Source organism: Acomys minous, assembly GCF_964271855.1.
Source record: "Acomys minous genome assembly, chromosome: 9".
NCBI classification, from domain to species: Eukaryota; Metazoa; Chordata; class Mammalia; order Rodentia; family Muridae; genus Acomys; species Acomys minous.
Window position 1 is genome coordinate 22542397 of NC_140490.1, and position 24181 is coordinate 22566577.

A 24181-nucleotide genomic window follows, 5' to 3' on the forward strand; every position below is an offset into this window, starting at 1 on the left:
CATGTGGGTTTGTGCTGTTTGGAAGTATACCTCTTTTCTTCACTTCTAGGCTCATCAGATTTAAAATATTTCATGTTATTTGGAGTATTTACAGGGGGCTGGCCATGAAAAAGAATTCATTTTCTTAAGACTTAGACACATAGCCACTGGAAACCAGAATTTCTTACTTAACAGAAACCAACAATGTTGCTCTGATGGCATTATCAAAACTGACTTCTCAAGCCAGGCGTGGTGGCGCACGCCTTTAGTCCCAACACTCGGGAGGCAGGCGGATCATTGTGAGTTCAAGGCCAGCCTGGTCTACAAAGTAGACAGGGCAGCCAAGGCTATACAGAGAAACCCTGTCTGGGGTGGGGGGTGGGGAGAGTGACTTACCTGTTGATCCTAGTAGTACTAGCCTGTAACTGCAGCTGCTGGGAAGGCTGAGGCAGGAAGAACCCAGGTTTAAGGCCTATCTGGGCTACAGAGTGAGTTCATGGCTAGCCTGGGCAACTTAACAAGACCCTGTCTCAAAATAATTAGTGGGCTGGAGCTATGTAGCTCAGTAGCAGAGTACTTGCCCAGCATGCATGAGGTCCAAGGTTTAATCCCCAATAACACTAAAAACAAAACTGTTCCATGGGTGCAGTGTGTATCCACACCTGTATATTCCCTGAACTGTAGAACTGTGTAGCCTTGTGCACCCTTGGAATCCTAAGGAAGGAATTACAACATAACAGAATTTGTTTTTAAATTTGGGTGTGTGTCCAGGTGTTGTACACATGTAAGTGTGTGGAGGCCACACAACCACCTTTTTAAAGATTCTTATTTTTTTTGTGTGTGTGCCTGCATGTATGTATGTGTACCATGTTGTATGTAGGTGCCCTTGGAGGCCAGAAGAGGGTTACAAGTCTGCTAGGATGGGAGTTATAGGGAATTGTGAACCACTTGATGTGGGTGCTGAGAACTGGACCCAGTTCCTCGGCAAGAGCAGTAAATACTTTTATCCACCTTCCTGGTTACTGAGACGCAGGGCTTGCAGATTAGGTAGGCTGGCCGGAGAGCTTCAGGGATCTGCCCGTCTCCACTTTCCTAGCCCTGGAATTACAAAGTGTATGTCAATACATTCACTTTTTTAAAAAAAATTTAAAACAATTTAAAAGTATGTGTCTATTTATTCATCTTTGTGTGGGCTTCCACACATGAGTGCAGTGCCCACAAAAACAAGAGGAGGGTGCTGGTTTTCTTGGAGCTGGAGTTACAGCAGTTGTGTGCCACCTGATGTGGGTGCTGGGGATTGGCCTCAGATCCTCTGCAAGAGCAGTATGGCATCTTCCCGATGAGTCATCACTCCAGCTCCCAATCTAGATTTTGCTGATGGGTTCCGGGGACTGAATGCAGGTTCTCACGCCCGAATGCCAAGCACTTTACCAACTGAGTGATCACCCCAGCCCTACAACATAGTATAAGATTGATGAAATTTTTATTCTGTTCAAGTATTTATAAATCCTTGGTGTATATTAATATCAGTGCACACTAAGTAATAAGCACATCAAGTATCAACAATGACAAAGGGGGACAGAGTTACAGAGAAGACTAGGAGGGTGCTTAGTATGTAAAGCTGACGACCTGAGTTCTAGTCCCAAGGCAGAAGTGGATTACCAGCTCCCAAAGGCTGTTCTCTGATCCTCACACAGGGACTGTGGCCTGCGTCCCCCCTATCCCCCATACACACAAATACTACTACGAGAAATAAAATAAAATTTTTAAATAAAGGGAACACTTTACATTTCCAGTGAAAAAATGAAGTGCCAAGGGGAGCAATGCTGCTGTAGCCATGGAAACTGGCACTGTCCGCCAGCCAGTTCTACCATGTCACCGTCACTTCCTTGTTAGTCATGAGGGTGCTTTCAGAGATTGAAACAATATCTTAGAAGCATGAGATACAGATTTTGGCTCTTTGCATGAATATTATCCTCACCATGCTTTTAAATATTTTAAATGTTAGTGCTCATGAGCTTATGGTAGAAGAAAGTATATAACGATTGGAGCTCGAGAAAGGACAACACTAGTGAAAGAATATACCTTCTAATATAAATTAAATATATCTCTGGGCACTCAGGGAGGCAGAGGCAGGCAGATCTCTGTAATCTCTGCACAACAATCTCTACAGGCAGAGTCTAGGACAGCCAAGGCTACACACAGAAGCCCTGTCTTGAAAACAACAACATCCACTTAATTGTCCAGATCGTATGTTTTTTTTTAATCAAACTTTAAGAAACTAGATAAAATCTACAAAGATTTTCATATGCTTCAAAGTAACACTTTGTTTCATATTTTCTCTGAAGGTGTTTAGCTAAACTCACAAAGTAATCTGGTTATAGGGTTTTAAAATCAAAGGGGGCACATCAGACAGAATGTGGGCAAAGACAGGTTCAAAGAACGATACCACAGTATTCAGCTTGGGAAATTTTTTAAGTAAGTGAAAAAAAAATCATCGGAAGTTTTCTAAATGTGTTCAATTTAGTTATCCAGCTGGCAAAGCAAGGCCACGCCACGCTTGACCCAGTGTTGAGTGGGACTGTCCGTCTTTAACAGCATTGCGATGACAAAGTTGGTAGAATGTCCTGTAGTGGAAAGAGTTCCTTTCCGTTCACTTGTCTTGTAGAGGGGACAGGAATAGGCATTTGATTTCACAATCTTGAGCTTCACATCTTGAAAAAGAAGAGAGAGACAGAAACCTATTCATTAAAGAAAGAGGAAACAGCCTCTGTTTCTAAAAGAACAGTTGTTTACCGTATAACATTTTTTAATAGTTGGTATATCAAGGCAAGCACTTTCATATGGTACATGAGTCTAGGTCTAGAAATCAGGAGTTGACTGTAAAGTTTGTTCTCTTATGGGACTGGAGGAGTGGCTCAGTGGTTAAGTGCACTGGCTGCTGTTCCAGAGAACCCAAGCTCAGTGTCCAGCACCTACATCTGGCAGCTCAGAACCTTCTAGAATTCTACATCCAGGTGATCTGGCGCCCTCTTCTGGCCTCCACAGGCACCTGCACACATATATAGTGCACACAGACAAACACATACATTAAAAAATAAGAACTCTTTAAAATACTCATGTGTATACATGTGTGTTTCTTTATGTGGGGATGAGAGTAGATGAACATAAGTTCAGCTGCCCACAGAGTTCAGAAGAGGATACTGGATCCCTTGGAACTGGAGTTGCAGGCAGTTGTAAGCTGGTCAACACGGGTGCAGGGCAAACAACTTGGAGGCTCTGGAAGAGCAGCAAATGCTCATAATTGCTAAGCTATCTCTTCAGCCCCCACAAAAATAAATCTTAAAAACTCTTAGCAAGTGTGAAAAAATCTCCAGAGAGGACATGGAGAGAAGGAAAAAGGGGACAAGATAAGGAAGAAGTCAAATATACTGTGTGGTGGAGATTTGGGGAAACTACTTAGAACTCCAATAGAATGTTTTAGAACCGCACTGGACATTTTGAATTACAAATGAAGCAAACGCCAAGAAGTACAATGTCCCTGCAGGTGTTGAAGCTGGCCCTCCCTTCCAGCCAGCTTTAACATTTCAGTAAGAAGCAGCTGAGGTTCCTACTGGCTTTTGTTTTTTTGCGTTTTCTTTTTCTTTTTTCTTTCTTTTTTTCTTTTCTTTTCTTTTCTTTCTTTCTTTTTTTTTTGAGTCAGGGTTTCTCTGTGTAGCCTTGGCTGTCCTGGACTGGCTTTGTAGACCAGGCTGGCCTTGAACTCATTGAGATCTGCCTGCGTCTGCCTCCTGAGTACTGGGATTAAAGATGTGTACCACCACACCCAACTTTTTTTTTTTAAAGCAGGTTACTAGTAAGGAAAATATACCAACTCCTGTAAACTCACCAAATAATCTATGTGCAATGCCTATAAGCCAGATATAAGGTGGGAAAGAGTTTTTCTAAGTGAAAGCTACCCTTGCCATAGTTGCATCCCATTGATAGGGAAATGTTTTATAGGTTGGGTGGTGACTGTGGGTACTCTGTGACTGTGTTCATCCACTGTTATTTAAGAGTAAGAACATTAGGTGCAGGGCATAACTTAGCAGTGGTGCACCTGCCTGGTCTGTGTGAGGCTCTAGTTTTGATCACAAGCATTTCAACAAAGTAAAACTAAAAATAATTTTTTAAAAACTAGAAAAATGAACGAGTCTCATTATCATTGTTATTAGTTTACTTGCAGAAAAACAATGATGGGCCTTTAGTCCCAGCATTCAGGAGGCAGAGGAAGATGGATTTCTGGGCTCATGGCCAGCCTGGTCTACAGAGCAAGTTACAGGGTAGCCAGGGCTACACAGAGTAACCCTGACTCAAAAAACAAAACAAAACAAAATAAAACAAAACAAAACAAACCAACAACAACAAAAAGAAAGGAAGATGAGGATGGTACAAAGAGTAAGTAGCACCTCCTCTAATGGTACGTTGACTCTTCCCCCAGGTGGCTTCCAGTAGGTCTTAGGTCTCCTAGTTGGCTCCACAGCCTGGGGGTCTCTTACAGCTGGAAGATACTGGGCACTAGTGGGGTCTGCATGAAGCCCTGTGCACTTCTGCACACTGAGCAAAGGAGCTCAGCCAAAGTGTGTGGAGGCGAAAGAGAGGCCGACACACTGTGAGATCCGTCACAGGAGTGTGAAGATCTTTAAAAATGGCTATTTTTTTACATTTCTGTGCTATGTGTGTACATCTGTGTGTATGTGTGCTGGTGCCTGCTGAGGCCAGAAGAGGGTGTCAGATGCCCTGGAGCTAAGAGTTATAAACTGTCAGATGTGGGCACTGGGAACCCAACTGTACCCTCTGCAAGCACTCTTAACTGCTGAACCATTTCTCCAGCCCTTGAAAGCATATCTTCTATAGACTAAGAGCATAAAGAGGTGGAATGATGTTCCCCAAATAATATAAATGCCACAAAATATTTACAGCACAGGTAGTCCATCTTTTATAAATCATAACCAAATTAAATCCTGAAAGGTTTGAACAAAAACTTATTAAGGGGAATGATTAATATCTGTTACCATTCTCTGTAAAACTCAAATGTATTTTGTTAATGTATTTACTTGGTTTTATCCATATGATGGGCATCAGGTCAAACAAAAGTTTGGGATGTTGTTCAGCAAGCAGTCCACTGCAAAGAGAAATTGATGGACATTATCAGTTATTTCTGGAATTTGCTCTTTAGAACAACATTGCTAACTGAACATTGGCCTTCAATACAAGAGAGGACCAGAGATACAGAAAAAGTATTGGATTTATAGAAAAAGAGAGAGGAGGAAGAATGGAAAGGGGAAGAGAGAAGGGGGGGGAGGAGGAGGAAGAGGAAGAGGAGGAGGCAGTGAGGAGCTGAGAGAAACCAGTGAAGACTGTGGGAAGGCAAAGACTAAAACAGTGAGCGAATCCCAACGCCTGCCAGTTTTTACAGAACGCTCACGAAGCAGACGCTGTTCTACCACACCTCACACTCACAATGATCATGTCCTGTCCCAGCCCACAGATAGAGCAGAGGCTCAATGGCTCGGAATAATCTTTTAGAGTTCCTGGCAGCGTCAGGATTCACATGTAAGCTGGGCATGGCGGCTCACCCCATAAGCCAAAGAAGCTGAGCCAGGAGGGCACTGGGAGTCCAAGTTTACTCTTCGCTACAGAGTGAGACTTTGATTAACAAGGTAAAACAAAGCAAAATAAACTTAAAAAAAATCAGTCTGCCTCTATAGAGAATCTGTTTTCTTTTCACTATGCTACATCTTTTTTGTTAAAAAGGAAGGAAAACTAAATATATAAGAAGGCAAAGAAAAATGGAATAAATTGAAAAGGTGGTAAAACCGGCCATGGTGGTGGTGTACATCAGTATGAAGATGCTTAAGAGGATGAGGTAGGGGATAATAAATTTAAGGCCAGCCTGAACTATACTTTTGTGGGGATTATTTACTCAGTAACAGCATGAGTGAGGCCTTGGGATCAAGTCCCAGAACACACAAACACACAAACACACACACACACACACACACACACACACACACACACACCTCACATAGAGACAGAGAAAAAGAGAGACACAGAAAGAGAGATTGAAGAAAGATGGAGAGAAGTGAAGCCTACATAGCTGGTTGGGTGGTTTGAACTTGGAGATGCAGAGTTTGGAGTTTGCCCAGCTGGTTTTAGGTTCAGTGTCTTCTCACTATGTTCCCTCCCCTACTTTGAAATTAGAATGTATATCCGTGCATTGTATGTTGGAAGTACGTGATCTGCTCTTTGATTTTATAGGTGATTACAGATAAGAGATCGGCATGAGTCTCAGAGAGACTTTGAACTGTGGACTGGGCCTCTTCAGAACCTTGTCTTGCAATTATCTCTGCAGAATTGCTCCCTCATCACTGATTTTTATCTACTTCCATCTTTCACACACTTGGGAGCAAAGTCCAGCCTTGCCTTTGAAAATAGATTGTTTGGATAAATGAACTGTTAAGGACCAGGGCTCTAAGGGGAAAATGTTCTGCCTTTTCATCCCTACTTATTTTAAGGCAGCAAAAACTTAATAATTTCTTCTTATGTTTCTAAAAACAAAGCTGGAAATCTCTCTCTCTCTCTCTCTCTCTCTCTCTCTCTCTCTCTCTCTCTCTCTCTCTCTCTCAGACACACAGACACACCACACACACACAATATAGCACACAAAATCAAATGTAAACAGATGATTTCCGTTCACTAAATGGGAACTTTATTAAACTGTCAGTTGTTTAAATCAATTCAGCCCTATACATTATAAGATGGAAGGGAGCTGTTATCAAGTAGAAACAAAAAAAACATTTTCTGCTAAAATTTCTACTAATGAGACCACTGGACTATTAGCTGAAAGTGTTAGGACCTAAAAACAATCACTCTTCAGCTGCACCAGCTGGAATAGCTGTTTGTGTGAGGACTCTGGTGATACATTGCTCTCCCAGGAGAGATGCTTTGGTGTGGAAGAAGACAGGAGGCCATCTATCACACTATGATTAGTCTACGGCAGCAAGAGGGGTTCGCATTCAGGGTACTAACCTGCCCCTGTCCCAGCGTGCTCCATCAAGATATAATCCGTGGATATAAACCCCATCTTCTGGTGGAGTGTCAGAGGTATCAGAAGGAATCACCTGAAGAGAAACCCACACTATTAATGTTCTTTATCACATACCTTCATCTCATAAAGAAAACTCTGTCAGGACTCTGTTAAGAAAAAAACTTTGTTTGACTATACAATTTTCAGCCATAATTTATAAAAATATATAATATTGTATAGCTGTTGGTGTGTGTACTGGTGCATGCACGCTCATACAGGTACGTAAGCATATATATGCATGTGTGTGTGTGGAGGACAGAGGGCAGCCTTGGGTTTCATTCTTCAGGAGCTGCCCACCTTGGCTGACTGGCCAGTGAGCCCCAGGGGCCTACCTGTCCTCCTCCCCAGTACTGGGACTGCGAATGCACGTCACCTGCCCAGCATTTTCACATGGGTTCTGGGAGCAGAGCTCAGCTCCCCATGCTGCTGTGGCAAGCATGTTGCTAACTGAGCCATCTACCCAGCCTTGCACAGTTATTTTGAAGCATTTTTATCAGGTTTTACTGTACCTCACATTAATTTTTGTCAATGTAAGAACAATACTGGATAATATTTATCAAATACTGAGATTGTGGGAGTTCTAGATACAGCAAGACAAAATTATATACTTTATAAAACACAAAGAATAGATAAGTAATTTAATTATGCCTTAATATATAAACTTTGCAAATTCTTGCTTAAATATACGAGTGATTTAACATCACACTGTTGACTTAAAGGAGTGACCTTTTGTACCTCAAATTCGTAGCCTAGTAAATCAATAGGGATGGTGTATTTTCTGGCATAATTCTGCATAGCTCCAGTTAAAAAGGCTTGGGTGAAAAAGAAACCAGAGATCCAAAACACACTGGGTTTCCCCAACATGAACCATTCCTACAAAGGGAAACAAAATGCATTTTTACAAAAGTGTCATTGCATATACAGTTCCTGATTTTGATTTTTCCCTATGTTGTCCCCCACTTTCCATCACAACACTTCTCCTGACTTCAAATGCTCCTGTTCCCTCCTTTTTTTTCTTCTAGTTATTCTTGGAAATTCAACATGGTTCCAGCATTAAATTGAGTATATTTAATCTGAAAGAATCCAATCTTCTGCAAAAAAGGTTAGATGTACCTGTGTGGGTAGCCATTGTATTGCTCAGCCCAATGAAGGGCAGCCATTTTTAGAAAGCTATAGCTTGTGCTATTCCAGATCTGGGTTGCTTGTACCTCCTTGTCTGCAAGGGCACTGCCCTCCAGGGTCAGGGGCTCTCAATCTGCTTTCTCCTCCAGTGTGCACAGTCCTCTGGCTCCTGACTACTCAGTATCTAAACAATGTCATTTAAACACATCTGGCCATGCACAGTTTGAACCAGATTTGCCATCTTGCATAATTGCTCAGCGGCCCACCAGAGAGAAACCAAACCTCCTTGCCTCCTGTTGCAGATCCTTTATCACCTGGCCCTAACATATATTTTAAAGTGTGCCCTTTACTTTCAGCAATTCTTTAATTAGCCAGGACTACACTGTGGTCCTGTCTGTGTAGAATGAGCACTGTTCACTCCCCCTGCACTTTCAGTCCAGCCTTTCTGGCTGCAGAACTCTCCCTGTGTGCTGAAGTGGGGCATACGATTAATATCTGCCAATCATACTTCAAGTCATGGTGGCAAGTGACACAGTGCAAACCAAAGATGTGGAAGCATGTGCTACAACTTTTGGGGAACGCCCTACTCTCAAAGTATGCTTGTAATGCTCCCCACATTATACCTGTGTGTAAATATAAACAATGAGATGAGAAAGCAGAGGAGCCAAGGAAGAAAACCAGTCTCCTGCCTTATCTTTTCCTGTGCCCTGAACATCTTTGTGTGTATGCCCACACATATGTGCACATGTGTATATACATGCATGAACACGTGCAGGGTAAGGGAACTTCAAAGAATGTCTCCCATTTTTGAGATAAGGTATAAGACAAAGCTCTGATTTTTAAAACAAAGGACAAATGTTGATAAATTTAAGCTTTGGGCCCTTTGTGACTTTCTTTGGGTATTAAAATCAAAAGGTAATATTAAACAGTAGTGTTTGGGAATCACAGACTTAGAACTTTCATAAATATAATTGTCACTTGAGTTTGACTAAAGTAAAATTTCCATTTTCCTCTTAGTACTTCAAAATGTGTGCATTTTATGATATTCATACAGTTTGGTTAGATAAGCAGGAAATACCAATCACATTCTACTCACCCTGGGGACATTAAAATGACTATAGTTGATTACTAATATCTCTCTATTCAACAATGACAAGTATATATTGTGCTATGTGGTAATTTTGGCAATATTTTAATGAATATTTTTTACTTGAATAATATATAAGTATAAAATTATCTATCATCTATCTATCTACTTATCTATCTAATATTTTACCTCTAAAAAGTTTAGCCGGGCTAGGAAATCCGTGATGTAACTTCCAAGGGGCTTGAGACTTGGGTATGATCGTTTTGCCCATATTTCTGGAACCTTCCCAATAAGCAAGCTGCTCGAAAGTGCTTCCAACGCAGAGTCCATTACAACTATACCTCTGATAGCCTTTTTAAGGTCCCGCAGAGTATTACGTATAGTTCTAATTAAACTGCAATGAAACAAATTGTGTTATCAACATATATGTGATAGTAAATATCAACGTACAGTCTGCAAAAGAAGAGACAGCAGGAAACAGTGACAGTTTTATGGGTATGTTTCACAAAGCATGGCTATGCCCACTTGATACGATAGTATATGAGGGAACTATAGGTGACATTTGATTAAGCATTTAAAAAAATTTTAGTCATTAATACTTTTTGGGGGGTGAGAGGAGGGGGCAAGGTCTTACTATGTACTCCTGGATGACCTGGAACTGGCTATGTAGACCAGAATTATTATCTGTATTAGGCATGCTGTGTGACTGACGTGACAAACCAAGCTTCTCCCTTTTGTCTAGCTGATACTTTGCACCCCCTGACTCCCATCCCCCAGTCATCCCGTGTCCCAGGCTTGGATAACCACTATTACATTCTTTGCTCATACAAGATTAGGTGTTGTCCACAAAAATGGAAACGCATAGTATTCGTCTTTCTAGATTTAGCTTATTTCACTTAGCAAATACTCTTCAATTCCATCACTGTTGTTACAAATGACAGAATTCCTTCCTCTTTAGGAATAAACGCTACTGTCTGGTTTTATCACATTTCCTTTATTCTTTTAATGGATGCAAGTTGATTCTGTAACACGGTAACCGTGAATAGTGGTGAAGTGAGCTGAGGAGTAGAGAAATCTCTCTGACATAAGGATTGACCTTGGGACTGCTGGGCGACATGGTAATCATTTTTTTCTTTTTTCTTTGTATCTTTTGTATTTTTTGAGGACCCTTCATGTCATTTCACATAATGGCTGTACTAGTTTATTTTCATGAGAGTAAGGAATGGCTTTTATGATTTTCATTTGCATCTCTTATAGGTGCTGGTGCTGGTCTTTCTTCTAATACTTGGCCTTTGGATATCTTGTGTGAGAATGTTCAAGTCCCTTGCCCATTGAATAATGATAATATTTGTTTTATTTCTATAAGTCATGTGGTTCTTATGGTTTATATCTCTCATTACACGATTGTTTCTTTTGATATGGAAAATCTTTGTATTTTGGGGCAATTCTATCTGTCTATCTTTGCCCTGGGCAGGGAAGAGGGAGCAGTCAGATTTTAAAGAAAAAACATCATTGTCCAGATGAAAGTTACATAATTTCTCTACACACTTTCATCCAGTAGTTTTATAGTTTCAGGTTTTTGTTTGTTGGTTGGTGATTGAGCTCAGGGACTAATAAGTTACATGCATGTTTAGGTGTGTGGTCTATCATGGAGCTGCATCCGCAGCATAATTTTGGGCCTTGTGTTAAGTGTTCATCTATTTTGAATTGGTTCTGCATGTGGTATGACGTAAGGTCCGACTTGATTCCTTTGTCCTATGCACATTCAGTTTCCCCAACACAATGTATAATGATACTGTAGCTCCTCCATTGTATACCACTGGCAGGGCTGTCAAGTAGCATTGATTATGAACGTATGCTGTCTGTTTTCTGAGCTCTTTCTTCTGTCCCGTTGGTTAATGCTGTTTCACTTAACTGCCATCTTATAGTATACTTTGAGTTTAGGTGGTATGATATGTCCAGCTTTGCTCTTTTTGCTTGTAACTACATTAAATATTTGTGATAATTTCTGAATCGTTACGAATTATACGAATTCTAGGATTGTTTTTCCTATAGTTATGAGGCACCACATTTGAACTTTCATAAGGGCTTTTGGGACTTATTTTGGGAGGACCTAATTTATGCAAGCAAAGTATCACCAAAGGGCTCGGGCTGGTAGCATATACTTTCAATCCCAGCACTCGGGAGGCAGAGGCAGGCCTGGAATTCTGTTTATAGGCCAGTCTGGCTTCGAACATACAGAGATCTTCCTGCCTCTGCCTCCTGAGTGCTGGAACTAAAGGCATTTGCCACCACGCCCAGCCTTATAGTCCAGGAAAACAAAATAAACACAGAAATACTACAAGAATAACAAAACAACTTTCTATTTCTTTATTCAGTGTTGAATTACAAAAATATCAATAAAAGCCATAGCAAATAATTTGTTTATCATGGGGTAGCTAATCAACTTCAGTAAGAAAAGGGAGCCAGGCACAGCAGTGCACACCTGTAATTCAGCACCTTCATAGGCTGAGGTAGCAGGTTTAGGGGGTCAAGGTCAGTGTGAATTACATAGCAAATTTGAGGCCAGCTTGGGCTATACTCTGTCTCAAAAACCAACCAACCAACAAATAAACAAGGTCATGTCTAAAGGAACTTAAAAATAAATAGAAAGTAAGCACATGTGAGTGTCAGAAACTGCTAGAAAGCACATATAGCACCAGTCTAGGCTCACTCTGTTCCTTCCTTTCTTTCTTTTTAAGAGATTTTTCTTTCTAATTATGTGTATGTCTGGGTATCTGTATACGGGCGTAGTTGCCAGTGGAGGCAAGAAGAGGCAGCTGGAAATCAAGGAGCTGGCATCACAGGTGGTGGTGAGCTGCCTGACAGGACTTCTGGGAACTAAACTCGGGGCCACTGGAAAAGCACAAGTGCTCATAACCACCGAGCCATTGCTTCAGCCCCATCTTTACTTTGTGAAGAGGACAGTAACAGATGAGAAGTTATGTGACTAATGACTATTTCTAGCCAATAAGGCTAGATTTCTTTTTCCTCATCATTTTTACATTATAAAAGAGTTTTTCAAACTTTGTGGCATATAGGCTTTTGAAGTAAGACCTAATGATTCTTTGGATTTCCTCTATATCCGTTGTTATATCTCCCTTTTCATTTCTGAGTTTGTTAATTTGGGTACTCTCCCTTTGCCTTTTACTTAGTTTGGCTAAGGGTTTGTCTATTTTGTTGATTTTTCTCAAAGAACCAGAGCTTGGTTTCATTGATTCTTTGAGTTATTTTGTTTTTAATTAGTTGATTTCAGCCCTGAGTTTGATTATTTCCAGCCATCTACTCCTCTTGGGTGTGTCTGCTTCTTTTTTTTTTTTCCTATAGTTTTCAGGTGTTCCATTAAATTGCTTGTATGAAATGTCTCCAATTTCTTTGTGAGGGCACCTAGTGATATGAACTTTTCTCTTAACACTGCTTTCATTGTGTCCCAAAGGTTTGGATATGTTGTGCCTTCATTTTCATTGAATTCTAGAAAGTCTTTAATTTCTTTATTTTATCCCTGACCCAGATGTCATTGAGTAGAACATTGTTCAGTTTCCATGTGCTTATAGGCTTTTTGTTAATTCTACTGTTGTTGATGCTCAGCTTTAGGCCATGGTGGTCTGATAAGATGCAGGGGATTATTTGAAAAATTTTTTGTTATCTATTGAGGCTTATTTTGTGACCAGTTATATGGTCTATTTTGGAGAATGTTCCATGTGGTATGAAGAAGCAAATCCTCAATAGTTCCTGCCTTGCCAATAAGGCTGGCAGAGACACTGGGCCAGAAGGACGAAGATGAGGCCCCAACGTTGTAGAGAGTGTTGGGTGACTGTTCAGGCTGCAAACTGTCTCAGTCATTTTGCTCACTTTGGAAGCTGCTAACCTGCACTGCTGGTTCACTCAGGAATTTAAGTCTTATTCTTTCTCAAGTCTCTGAGGGGTGTCGAAGAACAAATAGTTCAGTTCTACAATCAAGTTTAGTTGGTTAGGGGATAAGATATTTTTAGATCAAGATAAAGGAGTTAAGTTAATAGAGATGAAATAAGATAGCTATTGAATTTCATTCAGAAATTTAGACCCAACAAGACAGGAAAGATGTTTACTTCAAGTTTGACAAATACAAATAGCCAAATTACTATGAATGTAACATTTATAGAACTCATGATTGTCACATGGTTCTCTCTGCTGTATGTAGTTTGTTTTATGCATATGTAATAAAATAAATGTATATGGAAAAAAGTTAAAAAAAGAAAAAATAAACAAATGTATATGGGTTATTAGAGAAAAAAGAGTTTTTCCTGGGATAAAAGGCTATGGTGCTTAAAAAAAATAAAATGGTGCATTTAAATATATTTTTAAAGATTTTAAAATTCCACACCAGTATGTCACTGTCAATTTTGGTTGGTTGCTTTCTGAACCCCTGGGGATTTACTTACTTGTTAAACCGTTCCATTTCTTGCACTAGCACAGTGTTCATGCTCTCTTCATACCTCACAGGGTAATTCTGTAGTGCTGCTTCAATGTCAAAATCATTTGGGAGCTGAATGGACAGATGTTGAAAACCACAAGTTACGCTCAGAATAGACACTGAGTTTCATTCGGCCATAATGTCAGTAACAGCTACCACTTTGGTAATCACCATTATTTCCACTTAAGAAGAGGACATCAGATTTCTGAAAGGCTGTATAGTTTCTTTTTTGAAAACTAAGCCTTGTTCTCCATTGATAAACTGTATTTACAATTTTGTAACTGCTTTACATTCACTTATAAACAATTACCACTGATTAACTGGCCCTCCTATCAAGCAGCTAATCTTGTAAATGTGGAAGTACTGTAGGGCACAGGGAGAGAGAAAGCTGCTTAGTATGTGATTTCTATGCACTACTCACAGACACTTGAGGTGAAGAGACAGTAAGGATGTTGGAATGCTGACAAATCCTAAGACATTGGAGTTCATGCCCCTGAAGTGGCAAGGGCGTTTCCCAGTCAGGAAATGGTTGAACGGAGAGTCAAGCTGCCCTTCCTGTCCCAGTGTAAGAGTCCATGGTTGTACTCAAGATTATAAGTGGTGTCACACCAGTGATTTTGACTCAGCACACCTCCCTCCCCCAGAGCCTTAAATGTTCTGCCAGCTTGTTAGGATCTTACTGGAGGCAGCATTCATGAAGTCAACAGCCTTTCCCCACAGGTAAACCATAGAAGCGGGTGTGGGGAGGCAGATTGCAAAAGCAGCAGCTTGGAGGCCAGGACTGACTGTTGGCCTCCATCAGGGTGGCAAGAAGTGCCACACTCCCCTCCCACTTCAGAGAGCACAGGCAGGGCAACTGTGGGGACCCTGTAGTGCTACAGCCATGGGCTCTGGAGGGAGGGGGCTAGTGGCCTGCTCTGCCAGGGTGTCAAAGGCATGGGCATATTCACAGTGGTTATGTTGGAAGGGAGCTATAGAGACTGCTGTTGAGGATCCTATCTGTTCAAATTTCCCTTAGTCACTCATTACTGACTTTAGACACAGGAAAGGATGACAACACAGCAGCACTCTGCACCACCTAGTAGGCTGAGTACACGGACTATACCACAGGAAGAAAATGCATAGCTGCTAGCTGAGTGCGGCTACTGCCTCCTTGTGACTCCCACTGCCTAAGGTGTACATAAACACAAAACAAAACATGCTGTCCTTGAACCAGCAAGTTCATAACATTCCACTTTTAAAAAGATTTTTAAACTTTTTATTTAGAAATAAAAATAAACCACATGCTCATTAGTCCATCCACAATTATAGCTACTAAGAACTTAGCTATGCAGTAGGCATTTTACAAACTACTTGAAATTAATGTTCTCCTTAATGTCCTTAGAAAACCTTACAGCAGCGGAAACCATTCTCAGTAGCTGGCAGATTTGGAAACTAGTGTGTGCTAAGTAAAGCACCCGGCTAAGGGTTCCGGTGCTTCTTCATGGAGTCCCCAGGACAGATTAAGTCTCTGCTATGGCATAAACACCACACTTTAAGTCAAGTCTTACCTTATCGAGGATATCTTCAGCAATTTCTAATAGAATTTGGTCAGTGCTTCCTGAGGAGCCTGTCTGCTTGGAGCCTCCTTGGGTGAGGAGCAAGGACTCAAAAAGGAGTTTTGTTTGTTGAAGATCTTTGGAGATATCAACATTTTCATGTAACCCGAATACCTCAGGTTCTTGAGTAAACGGAAGTTTCTATTAGAAAACAGATTAAGCACGCATCATATATTCACTGGGATCAGGACACGCCACTCCAAAATACACCCCCCCCCCTTGGCATAACCATTACTTCGAGCTAAAGGCGATTTAATATGAGCCTCCCTTCACCTGCCTAACTGGGTGTCATGCTGTGCCAAGAAGAGGAGGGAGTCTCTCTTACTAGAGACAGAAAGCTGTCCTAGATGCATTTGCGCAGGTTTCACTCTGATAACCTTATCCTCCATTAGCATTCCTAATCACCTTTCACGATTCATTGCCCTTAAGGTCCAAGGCTTTTCCTTTGTTTTCTCAGCTCCCTACAGTCACTGCGTTTTAAAATGGCTTTATAAACTCCAAAGTAAACTGCTTCTTTTGGTTTTCAATCTTCTCACTGAAGCTTCTGCATACATAAAATATTAACATTGATACAAATTATATGCTCTTTGTCCCATTAAGCTGCCTTCATCTAGAGAATGCCACAAGGGCAGAAGAAAGTGGGCTCTTCTTTCTTTTCCTTCCACAAAGCATTACTTTATAAGGTAGATGTGCAAACAACAAAGGGTTAAGAATCAATGAAACATCAAGTACCAAAAGCTTCAAATTTTCTGATGTCTAGTAATTACCTGAGCAAAAGCAAGTCTGGGAGTTCATTAAAATCTTGCTTGACTAAACTTGTATGTTAGAGCTCACCATTCACTTAAAACACATGCACATGCGCACGTGTACACACATACACACATATACTGACACACACAGACACACTCACACACATAGACACATACACACTGACACACCCAGACACATACACACAGATACACACACAGATACACACTGACATACACAGATACATATACATACAGACACACAGTGACATATATATACACACACTCTTACACACGGACACATACACACACACACACTGACATACACATACACACATAGACACATGCATACACTGACACACACATAGACACATACATACATACGCACACAGATACACACTGACATACACAGACACACACACTGACATACATACACACACACACTGACACACATACACACACAAACACACAGACACACTCTCATACACAGTGACACAAACGCACACACACACACCTGGCTTACCCTAGTTTCAGAATATCATTTACCTTAATGAATTCAATGTAGTCATCGTAAGTGCCTCTGGGAGGTGCATAATAGTTTCCACTGGGAGAAAACTTGTAATGAGGGTTTTCAATGATGAATGGGTTATAAAAGTCAGCCAGCATGGTTAATAGGAGGCGTCTGTCCCAATCGTCAGTTACTCTTCCTCCGTAGTTACACTCCCCAGTCAGATAAGTGATAGCTTCAAATGGGATTGTGTCATATTCATTTATAAACAACTTAAAGATAAAAATGAAAAAAGAAAAAATATAAAGTCTTTCACTTCATTTCTATTTTAAAAATGGCAATCTCTTTTCTTCCCTACCTATGCAGAAAGGCGGGTTGAAAGAATTATTATCATGGGTCTATTGAATGTCTGGTGTTCAGGACTTTATTTTGAATTCATCTGTCTCCATTTGCCTGGCTTATGTGTTGACTATGTGTGGGGGGTGTGCATGCACTTCAGTGTGTGAGTGTGGAGCCCAGATCAGGACTCCTCTATCTGATCTTCTCTAATCTCTTTACCTCACTGCTTTGAAACATGGTCTCATTGAACTTTTGGTTAAGCTCTTTGGTTAGCCTGCCTGGCCATGAATTCTGGGAATTAGCTCGTCTCTGGCCCCTAATGCTGGGGTTATGGGCATGCACATAGGTCTGGAGACTCTAAGTAAGATGCTTATATAGATCAAGAGCTCTTCGCTACTGAACCTCAGAACACTCACTCAGTGATGTGTGTGTGTGTGTGTGTGTGTGTGTGTGTGTGTGTGTGTGTGTGTGTGTGTGTGTAATATGAGCACATGCGAATACAGCTGCCCCGAAAGCTATCCAGACATTGGATCACCTGAAGTCATAGGTGGTTGTGACTTTACCCAGCATGGGTGCTGGGAATTGAACTCAGGTCCTCTGCAAGAGCTGCTTGTGCTCTTAACCACTGAGCCATTCCTCCAGTCCTCAATCATTTAAAAAATGAGAAAAATATTTAGCTTAAGTAAGTGACATGGATATTGCTAAAGTTTTTAAATATGGATCCCAATAAACCCTTTTAAAAACAAACTAGGGTCCATTTTACCTGTGAGGGGACACAGAGCAATGACTGGAGACCAGTCAATCATAATTGTGGTTATGTGTGATGTACTACTAGCAACTGTTGGGTAGAGGTATGGCATGCTGCTAATGCACAGGATAGCTGCCCAGACACCAACAATGCCAATGCTGAGGACCTTTTGTGATGAGATAAAAACAAAGTAATTTTAAGTCTTAGTGCTGGGTCCTTGTTCACATGGTGACATGATTTTAGTACATAACTTTCCTTATTATCATAGCAGTAATAGTAAAAGCTATGGTTTATATGGATTTCACACTGTCTTATACATCTGCCATTAACTCTGCAGAACATGAAATAAAGTTAGGAAAATATTAAGTAATGGGAATACAAATGTATCTTCCACTTCCAGATCCTATACTTTGTCTAATATGTAGGGGTAATGTGTGTGTGTGTGTGTGTGTGTGTGTGTGTGTGTGTGTGTGTGTGTGTTGCAATGGTGTGGCACTTGCTGAGAGTTTTGCCTGTCTCTGAGTTATAAAAGAAAGGGTGTATGATTGAGAAAATGTTTTTAAGTTCTCCAGAGCCCAGTTAAAAAAGGGGCCAAGTCTTGTTTGAGATGCCCATGTATTCAGGAGGAAGAAAATTGTCAAGAGATTTGAGAGAGGAACCGAGAAAGATGGAAGGTTATTCTCTGAGGGAATGAATCACGTGATATATAAAAAGGTTTCCCTTCCTTCTCTTTGTGAGAGGGCACATGCATGTTCAACTGGGTCTCCCCAAAACTGGCAGAGACCCCAAGAGAACTGAATGTTAAATTTGTATCATATGCAAGAAATGGAGATGACCCTCTCTCTGTTACTTACCCACTTGGCTGTCAGTGTTCTTCTTTGGCCTTTTGGAGAGAGGGGTCCTGCTTGTATGAGCAGATGAGGACAGTTTAAAGATGTCCCCATCCCCTAAAGGTATGATGTCTGCGGATTTCAGTGCCAGTGCTGGGAAGGTTGATGTCAGGAGACTGCCATTAGGGGCCTGGCAGATGGCAAGCTCTCAGTTGGTTGCTCACAGGTTGTATCGTAGTACATGTAAACATGTGAAACAGACTCATGTGGGGGTGTGCATGGTTTACCCACTGGAAGAGGAACTGCCTTTTGTTGGGGCATGGTCTTTGCCAACTGATAAACATCCTAGTACAGGCTCTGAGAGGATAGGACACACACACACACACACACACACACACACACACACACACACACACACACACACACACACAAATATATATCCTCATATATATGAGCCCAAAACCAGAGGCCGGGCTTTTTGGTCTTGGCATTGTTTCCTATTGTTTGGCTGTTCATCACTCCACTTTGAGATGCTCCTAGAGAGAAACGAATGCTCCAGAGAACCCTTCGAGATTCCAGCTTCTGGCTGCTGCTCTGGCTTCCTGCTACTGCAGTTGCAGTCACCTTTGCCAAGTTGCTCTTGTTCCCATTAGCCTCCTTTCTCCCCTATCTAAAGTAGATGGGTTGGAAGGGAGCTGAAAGCACTAAAGAACCCTAAATAAACTAGGTTTGAAAAAGTTCAAAGCCTACATTTTATGGCAAATCTTTTAAGTAAAATATTCTCTGAATCTACTACTAGTTTTAGAATTAGTGTTGAAACCAAAGTCATTCAGCATATATTGCAATTTGTAAGCACTGATTCCAGAAACTATAGAGATTTTCAAATTGAAGAACATATTTCAGTTAAGGTCTCTCATTCATTATTTTAAAAAGATTTGATAAAATACTGACAATTTGTTTTTAACTCTTTTTCCTCCTTCAGGTCTGGGACCAAACTTGGGGTCTCATGAATACTAGGCAAGTGCTCTACTACTGAGTTATATCTCCAGCTAAGTATCAATAATTTCTATTAAAGTAATCTGTTACCTTTATTATAAAGTTTGGCATAAGTACCATTAAATGTAGCCTAGGGGCTGTTAAACAGTGATCTTTCATAAATGCTGGTTCTGTTCTCATTTTACCTGCAGTTGCCGGATACTGATACGTAGGTCTGACTCATTAAATCCATAAGGAATATTCCAACCCAGAGGACCGAATTTCTTTCTCTCTTGAACAAGGGCATGAAAAAAGCAAACTCCAAAAAGCAACTTCTCCCATGCCTTTAATGCAAAAATTGTAAAAGAGAAAAATCTGATTAGATTCCATCAGTAAAACTAGAAAACCAGATCTTTTCATTGCAAGGTTCTATGACCAGATGTCACTACAAAAGTCTATCTTTAAAAGACATGTATCTAAAGACACACTTTCTATAAAATCATTCATCCTGTGCTTAATTCAGATATCCAAGTCTAAGCAAACATAATATCAAATGTTACCAAAATACAAATTATTACTATTTTATAAAAGTGTTGGTTAATGATACCTGTCATTCATGATACCTTTCTAATACCAGCACTTAGCATTATCTTGTAGATTGTGGGCATGAATTTGAGACTAAAAAGTGCAAAAGAATGACTGATGATGAGAGTATCAGTAAACTCCAATATATAATTCCCAACTGTGTTACTTTCATTTGGAGCGTATTAGTGAAAACATTTTTACACACATCTTCAAGTGTTTAATATGGATGTTATGTATGCCTCCTGTATTAGTACTCTGAAGGATGACCACCCATCTCTTTAGATCTCTCACAGTAGATTGCAAGTATACTAATGACAAATGCATGTGTTATTAATATACATATACATGTTACACACACACACACACATACATGCATGCATGCCTTGCACCTAGTAGGTATTCAGTAAATATTTGTTGAGTGAATGGAGATCACATTCTCCTATAACTGAGCATAGAAGATGTAGAAACTGAAAAGTAATTGATATCATTGTTAAATGTGTAAGATATCAAAAATCTGTAACAAAAGATCATATTTACTTTCAATGGCCAAATGATGACAACTCAAATTATTGTTGGCTCAATTGTTAGAAATTACTGAGGAGGTTTAGATGTAACTATGATCTAGTCAACTGAAGACATCTTAGAACGGTGTTTCCAAAGTAAGAGTCCCAGAATCAGCAGCATCAATTTCACCTGAGAATAGAACTCCTAATTCTTAAGCCTCCTCCCAGACCTGCTGAGTTAGAAACTTTGAGGCGTAGGGCCCAGTAAGGGGTGTTTGGAACAAGCCCTGTAGAGGAATCTGCAGTACAGTGAGAACAAACATTATAGGGCATTTACACTCTCTGTGGGTCAGCTTTTGTTAACTTGACACAAACTAGAATCTCCCGGGAAGAGGGACCTTCAGTTAAAGAACAGCTTCCATCAGATTGGCATTTTCCTGATTGCTGATTGATGTAGGAGGATCCAGCCCACTGTGGGCAAAACCATCCCTAGGCAGCTGGGCCTGGGCTGTGTGAAAGAGGGAGCTGCGCAAGCCAGCAAACAGCTTTCCTCCTGGTTCCTGTCTCTGCTCCTCCTTGAATTCCTGCCCTGACGTTCCTCAGTGACGGACTGTGATCAGTACATGTAAGCCAAGCACATCTTTGCTTCCTGAGTTGGTTTTGGTCAGTGTTTTATCACAGCAACAGAAAGCAAAACAGGGCACACCTTCTCTTATTTGACCTATCCCCTGTTTGTTTTTACTTCCAGAGAAGTTGCTTGGCGAAGGTTACCACCGTTAATCACAAAATTACCATCTACGGCATGGCTACTGACTTTGGACCTCACAGACAACAATGATGAGGCATTGCTTGCTTGATCAATGTTGTCACACAGAAAGTGTGAGAGGGGTTTCTTCTCCAACACCGCACCATTTTTAATTTGAGTAATCTGAGCCACAAACTAGCTCCGCTTATGATTTTCTGTCTCTGCACCTCTTTCCTCTAATTGTAGGGCCCCAAACACCATGCTGCCCTCCCCATTCTGCTAAGCTTCTCTTCTAAAAACCATAAGGCATCTTCTCAGAGTTACAGAGCTATAGAGCACGAGGAGAGGAATAGAAATCATCATTAAGCAGAGAAAGTAGTCTTCCAAACCTCTATCTTAGCTTCAGTAGGATTCTTCTTTGGCTTAATATGAAATATAAAATAGTTAATATTGGAGGCAGGTATGATGGCCCATACCTATAGCTGCAGCACTTGGGAGGCTGAGTCAGTAGGGCTGCCGTGAGTTCGGGGTTAGCCAAACCTTGACTCAAAAAGTTTTGTAGGGTTTGGAGAGATGGCTCTTGCTGGGAAAGCAAGTTCAAATCCATAGTACCAATGTAAACGAGGTACAGTAGTGTTCCTGTAACCCCAGAGCTAGGGCCAGAGACACATGAATCCCAGGCAGCCTAGCCAAAACAGGACGCTTTAGAGTCAAGGAGATCCTGCCTAAAAACTAAGGCAGACAGCTAATATCAATAAAGTTGTGGTTTTGCCTTTCCTATGTATATGCTTTTGTGTGTGTGTGAGATTCTTAGTTGGAAAGAATCTGGACACGAAAAGTGAGTGTTATACTGAGATTCCCCTAAAGTCTTCAATACTGGGTACAAAACTGGGCACTTGTTTACTTAGAGGTTATTACGCTTTACAATTTTTATTGACATATTTATTTATATTTATGATATTGATATGTAGTGTGTGTGTGTTTGTGTGTGCATGAGCATGTGCAGATGTGATTAATTCCAAGACCTACTACAAATAAGAGAAAATATGTAATATTTGTCTTTCTGTGTCTGGCTTATTTTGCTTAATATGATGATCTCCCATTGTATCAATTTTCTAGCAGATGACACAGTTTCATTCTTGTTTATGGTGGAACAAAACCCTTCTGTGTGCATATGCCACATATTCTTTAGTCATTGAGCTTTTGGAGGATACTTGAATTTTATAGCCTGGCTGTTGTGAATAGTGCTTCATCAAACACAGCTGTATAGATGCCCCAGTGGTGTACTGCTTTACAATACTTAGTGTATTGTTCTGGTTAGTCATGTCAACTTGACACAAGCTAGAGTCATCAGAGAGGAAGGAGCCTCAATTGAGAACATGCTTCCATAAGGCCCTGCTGCAGGCAGGCCTGTAGGGCATTTTCTTAATTAGTGATTGATGGGGAGTGCCCAGCCCACTGTGGGTGGTGCCATCCCTGGGATGGAGGTCCTGGGTTGTATAAGAAAACAGGCTGAGCAAATGACACAACTTCACTCTTCCTTACGGCTGAACAGGTTTGTTGTGTTTATATACCATAGCTCCACAACTTAGCTACTTTGTGTGTAGGTGTTTCTGTGATGTGCTGACATATCGTATGGTAGATCTATACTTTAGTTTTTAAAAAATATTTTTAAATTTTTATTTTATGTATGATATATGTGTCTGGTTTCCTGTATGTGTGTGTATCATGTATGTGTAGTGCACATGAAGATCACTAAAAAACACTGGATACCCTGGAGCTTGTGTCACAGATGGCTGTGAAACACTCCATGTGGGTGGGTGACTGATCCATCTCCTTAGCCTCTTGTTTCCTAATTGACTGCCATTCTACTTGGGTAAGAGAAACTCTTAATGTGGCTTTAATTTGTATTTCTCTGATAGCTAGTGAGACTGAACATTTTTTCTTGTTTATTTCTTGTTTTCTTGTTTGTATTTCATTCTTTGAGACCATTAATTTCATTAGCCCATTTATTGACTGAGTTGTTTAATTTCTTGTGGAGCTTTTAAAGTTCTTTGTATGTTTCAGATATTCATTCTCTGTCAGATATATAGTTAGCAAAGATTTTCTCCAACCCGATTGGCTGCCTCTTCCATCGAGTTAGCCGTTTGCTTTGCTGGGCAGAAGGTCTCCTTTAACTTCATGCTGTCGTAGCCTTCCTTCTCAACTGCTGACAGTACTTCCTGGGTTGCTGAGTCCTGTTTAGAAGCATTTTGCCTGTGCCCATTTCTTATAGAGTTTTCCCTACTTTTTTCTCTAAAAGTCTTAGAGTTTAAGGTCTTACATTAAAGTCTTTGGTTCATTTGGAGTTGATTTTTGTGCAGGAGGAGAGGAGAGCTCTAGTTTCATTCTAATGTGGTTTTCCCGGCACCACTTGCTGGAAGCTCAGGAAAGCCTAGACTGCTTACATAATCCAGTCTGGCCTCACACTTGTAGCAATTTGCCTGCATCAGTCTCCAGAGTGCTGTCACAACAAGCATGGGCCATGATGTCTGACTGTGAGACAGTTTTAGTTATACAATGGAAAACATAGTATCTGAAAACACTATCAGCAGAATGCAAGTTATTCAAAGATACATTTCACTGCATTTATGTTCACCTTGCTTTATATCTTGTACTTTGGAAAGTGCTTAACACATATATTTGCTGGAAGAATGATTAAGTGATATAATCTAAGACACTTTGGGGCTTTAGTTTACAAATTAAAAATTATTTACTTCAGTATCTACTATGTCATAAAAAGAATATATACCACT

At 40.6% G+C, this 24181-nt stretch overlaps 1 protein-coding gene across 2 annotated transcripts in view; it reads right to left on the reverse strand.

Annotated features, from left to right (window-relative positions):
• Positions 1 to 1372: 1372 nt before the first annotated feature.
• DNAH12 (dynein axonemal heavy chain 12) overlaps positions 1373 to 24181 on the reverse strand; it is a 159482-nt gene continuing 136673 nt past the window's right edge. For both annotated transcript variants that reach the window (XM_084793926.1, XM_084793925.1), the window contains exons 66-74: positions 19760 to 19897; positions 16700 to 16933; positions 15360 to 15548; positions 13778 to 13881; positions 9507 to 9711; positions 7844 to 7981; positions 7051 to 7142; positions 5076 to 5143; positions 1373 to 2693 (exon numbers count right to left, since the gene is read on the reverse strand). In XM_084793926.1, coding sequence (XP_084650052.1) covers positions 2503 to 2693; positions 5076 to 5143; positions 7051 to 7142; positions 7844 to 7981; positions 9507 to 9711; positions 13778 to 13881; positions 15360 to 15548; positions 16700 to 16933; positions 19760 to 19897 — 1359 coding nt within the window. In that variant the 3' untranslated portion in view covers positions 1373 to 2502. The remainder of the gene's footprint in view (positions 2694 to 5075; positions 5144 to 7050; positions 7143 to 7843; positions 7982 to 9506; positions 9712 to 13777; positions 13882 to 15359; positions 15549 to 16699; positions 16934 to 19759; positions 19898 to 24181) is intronic.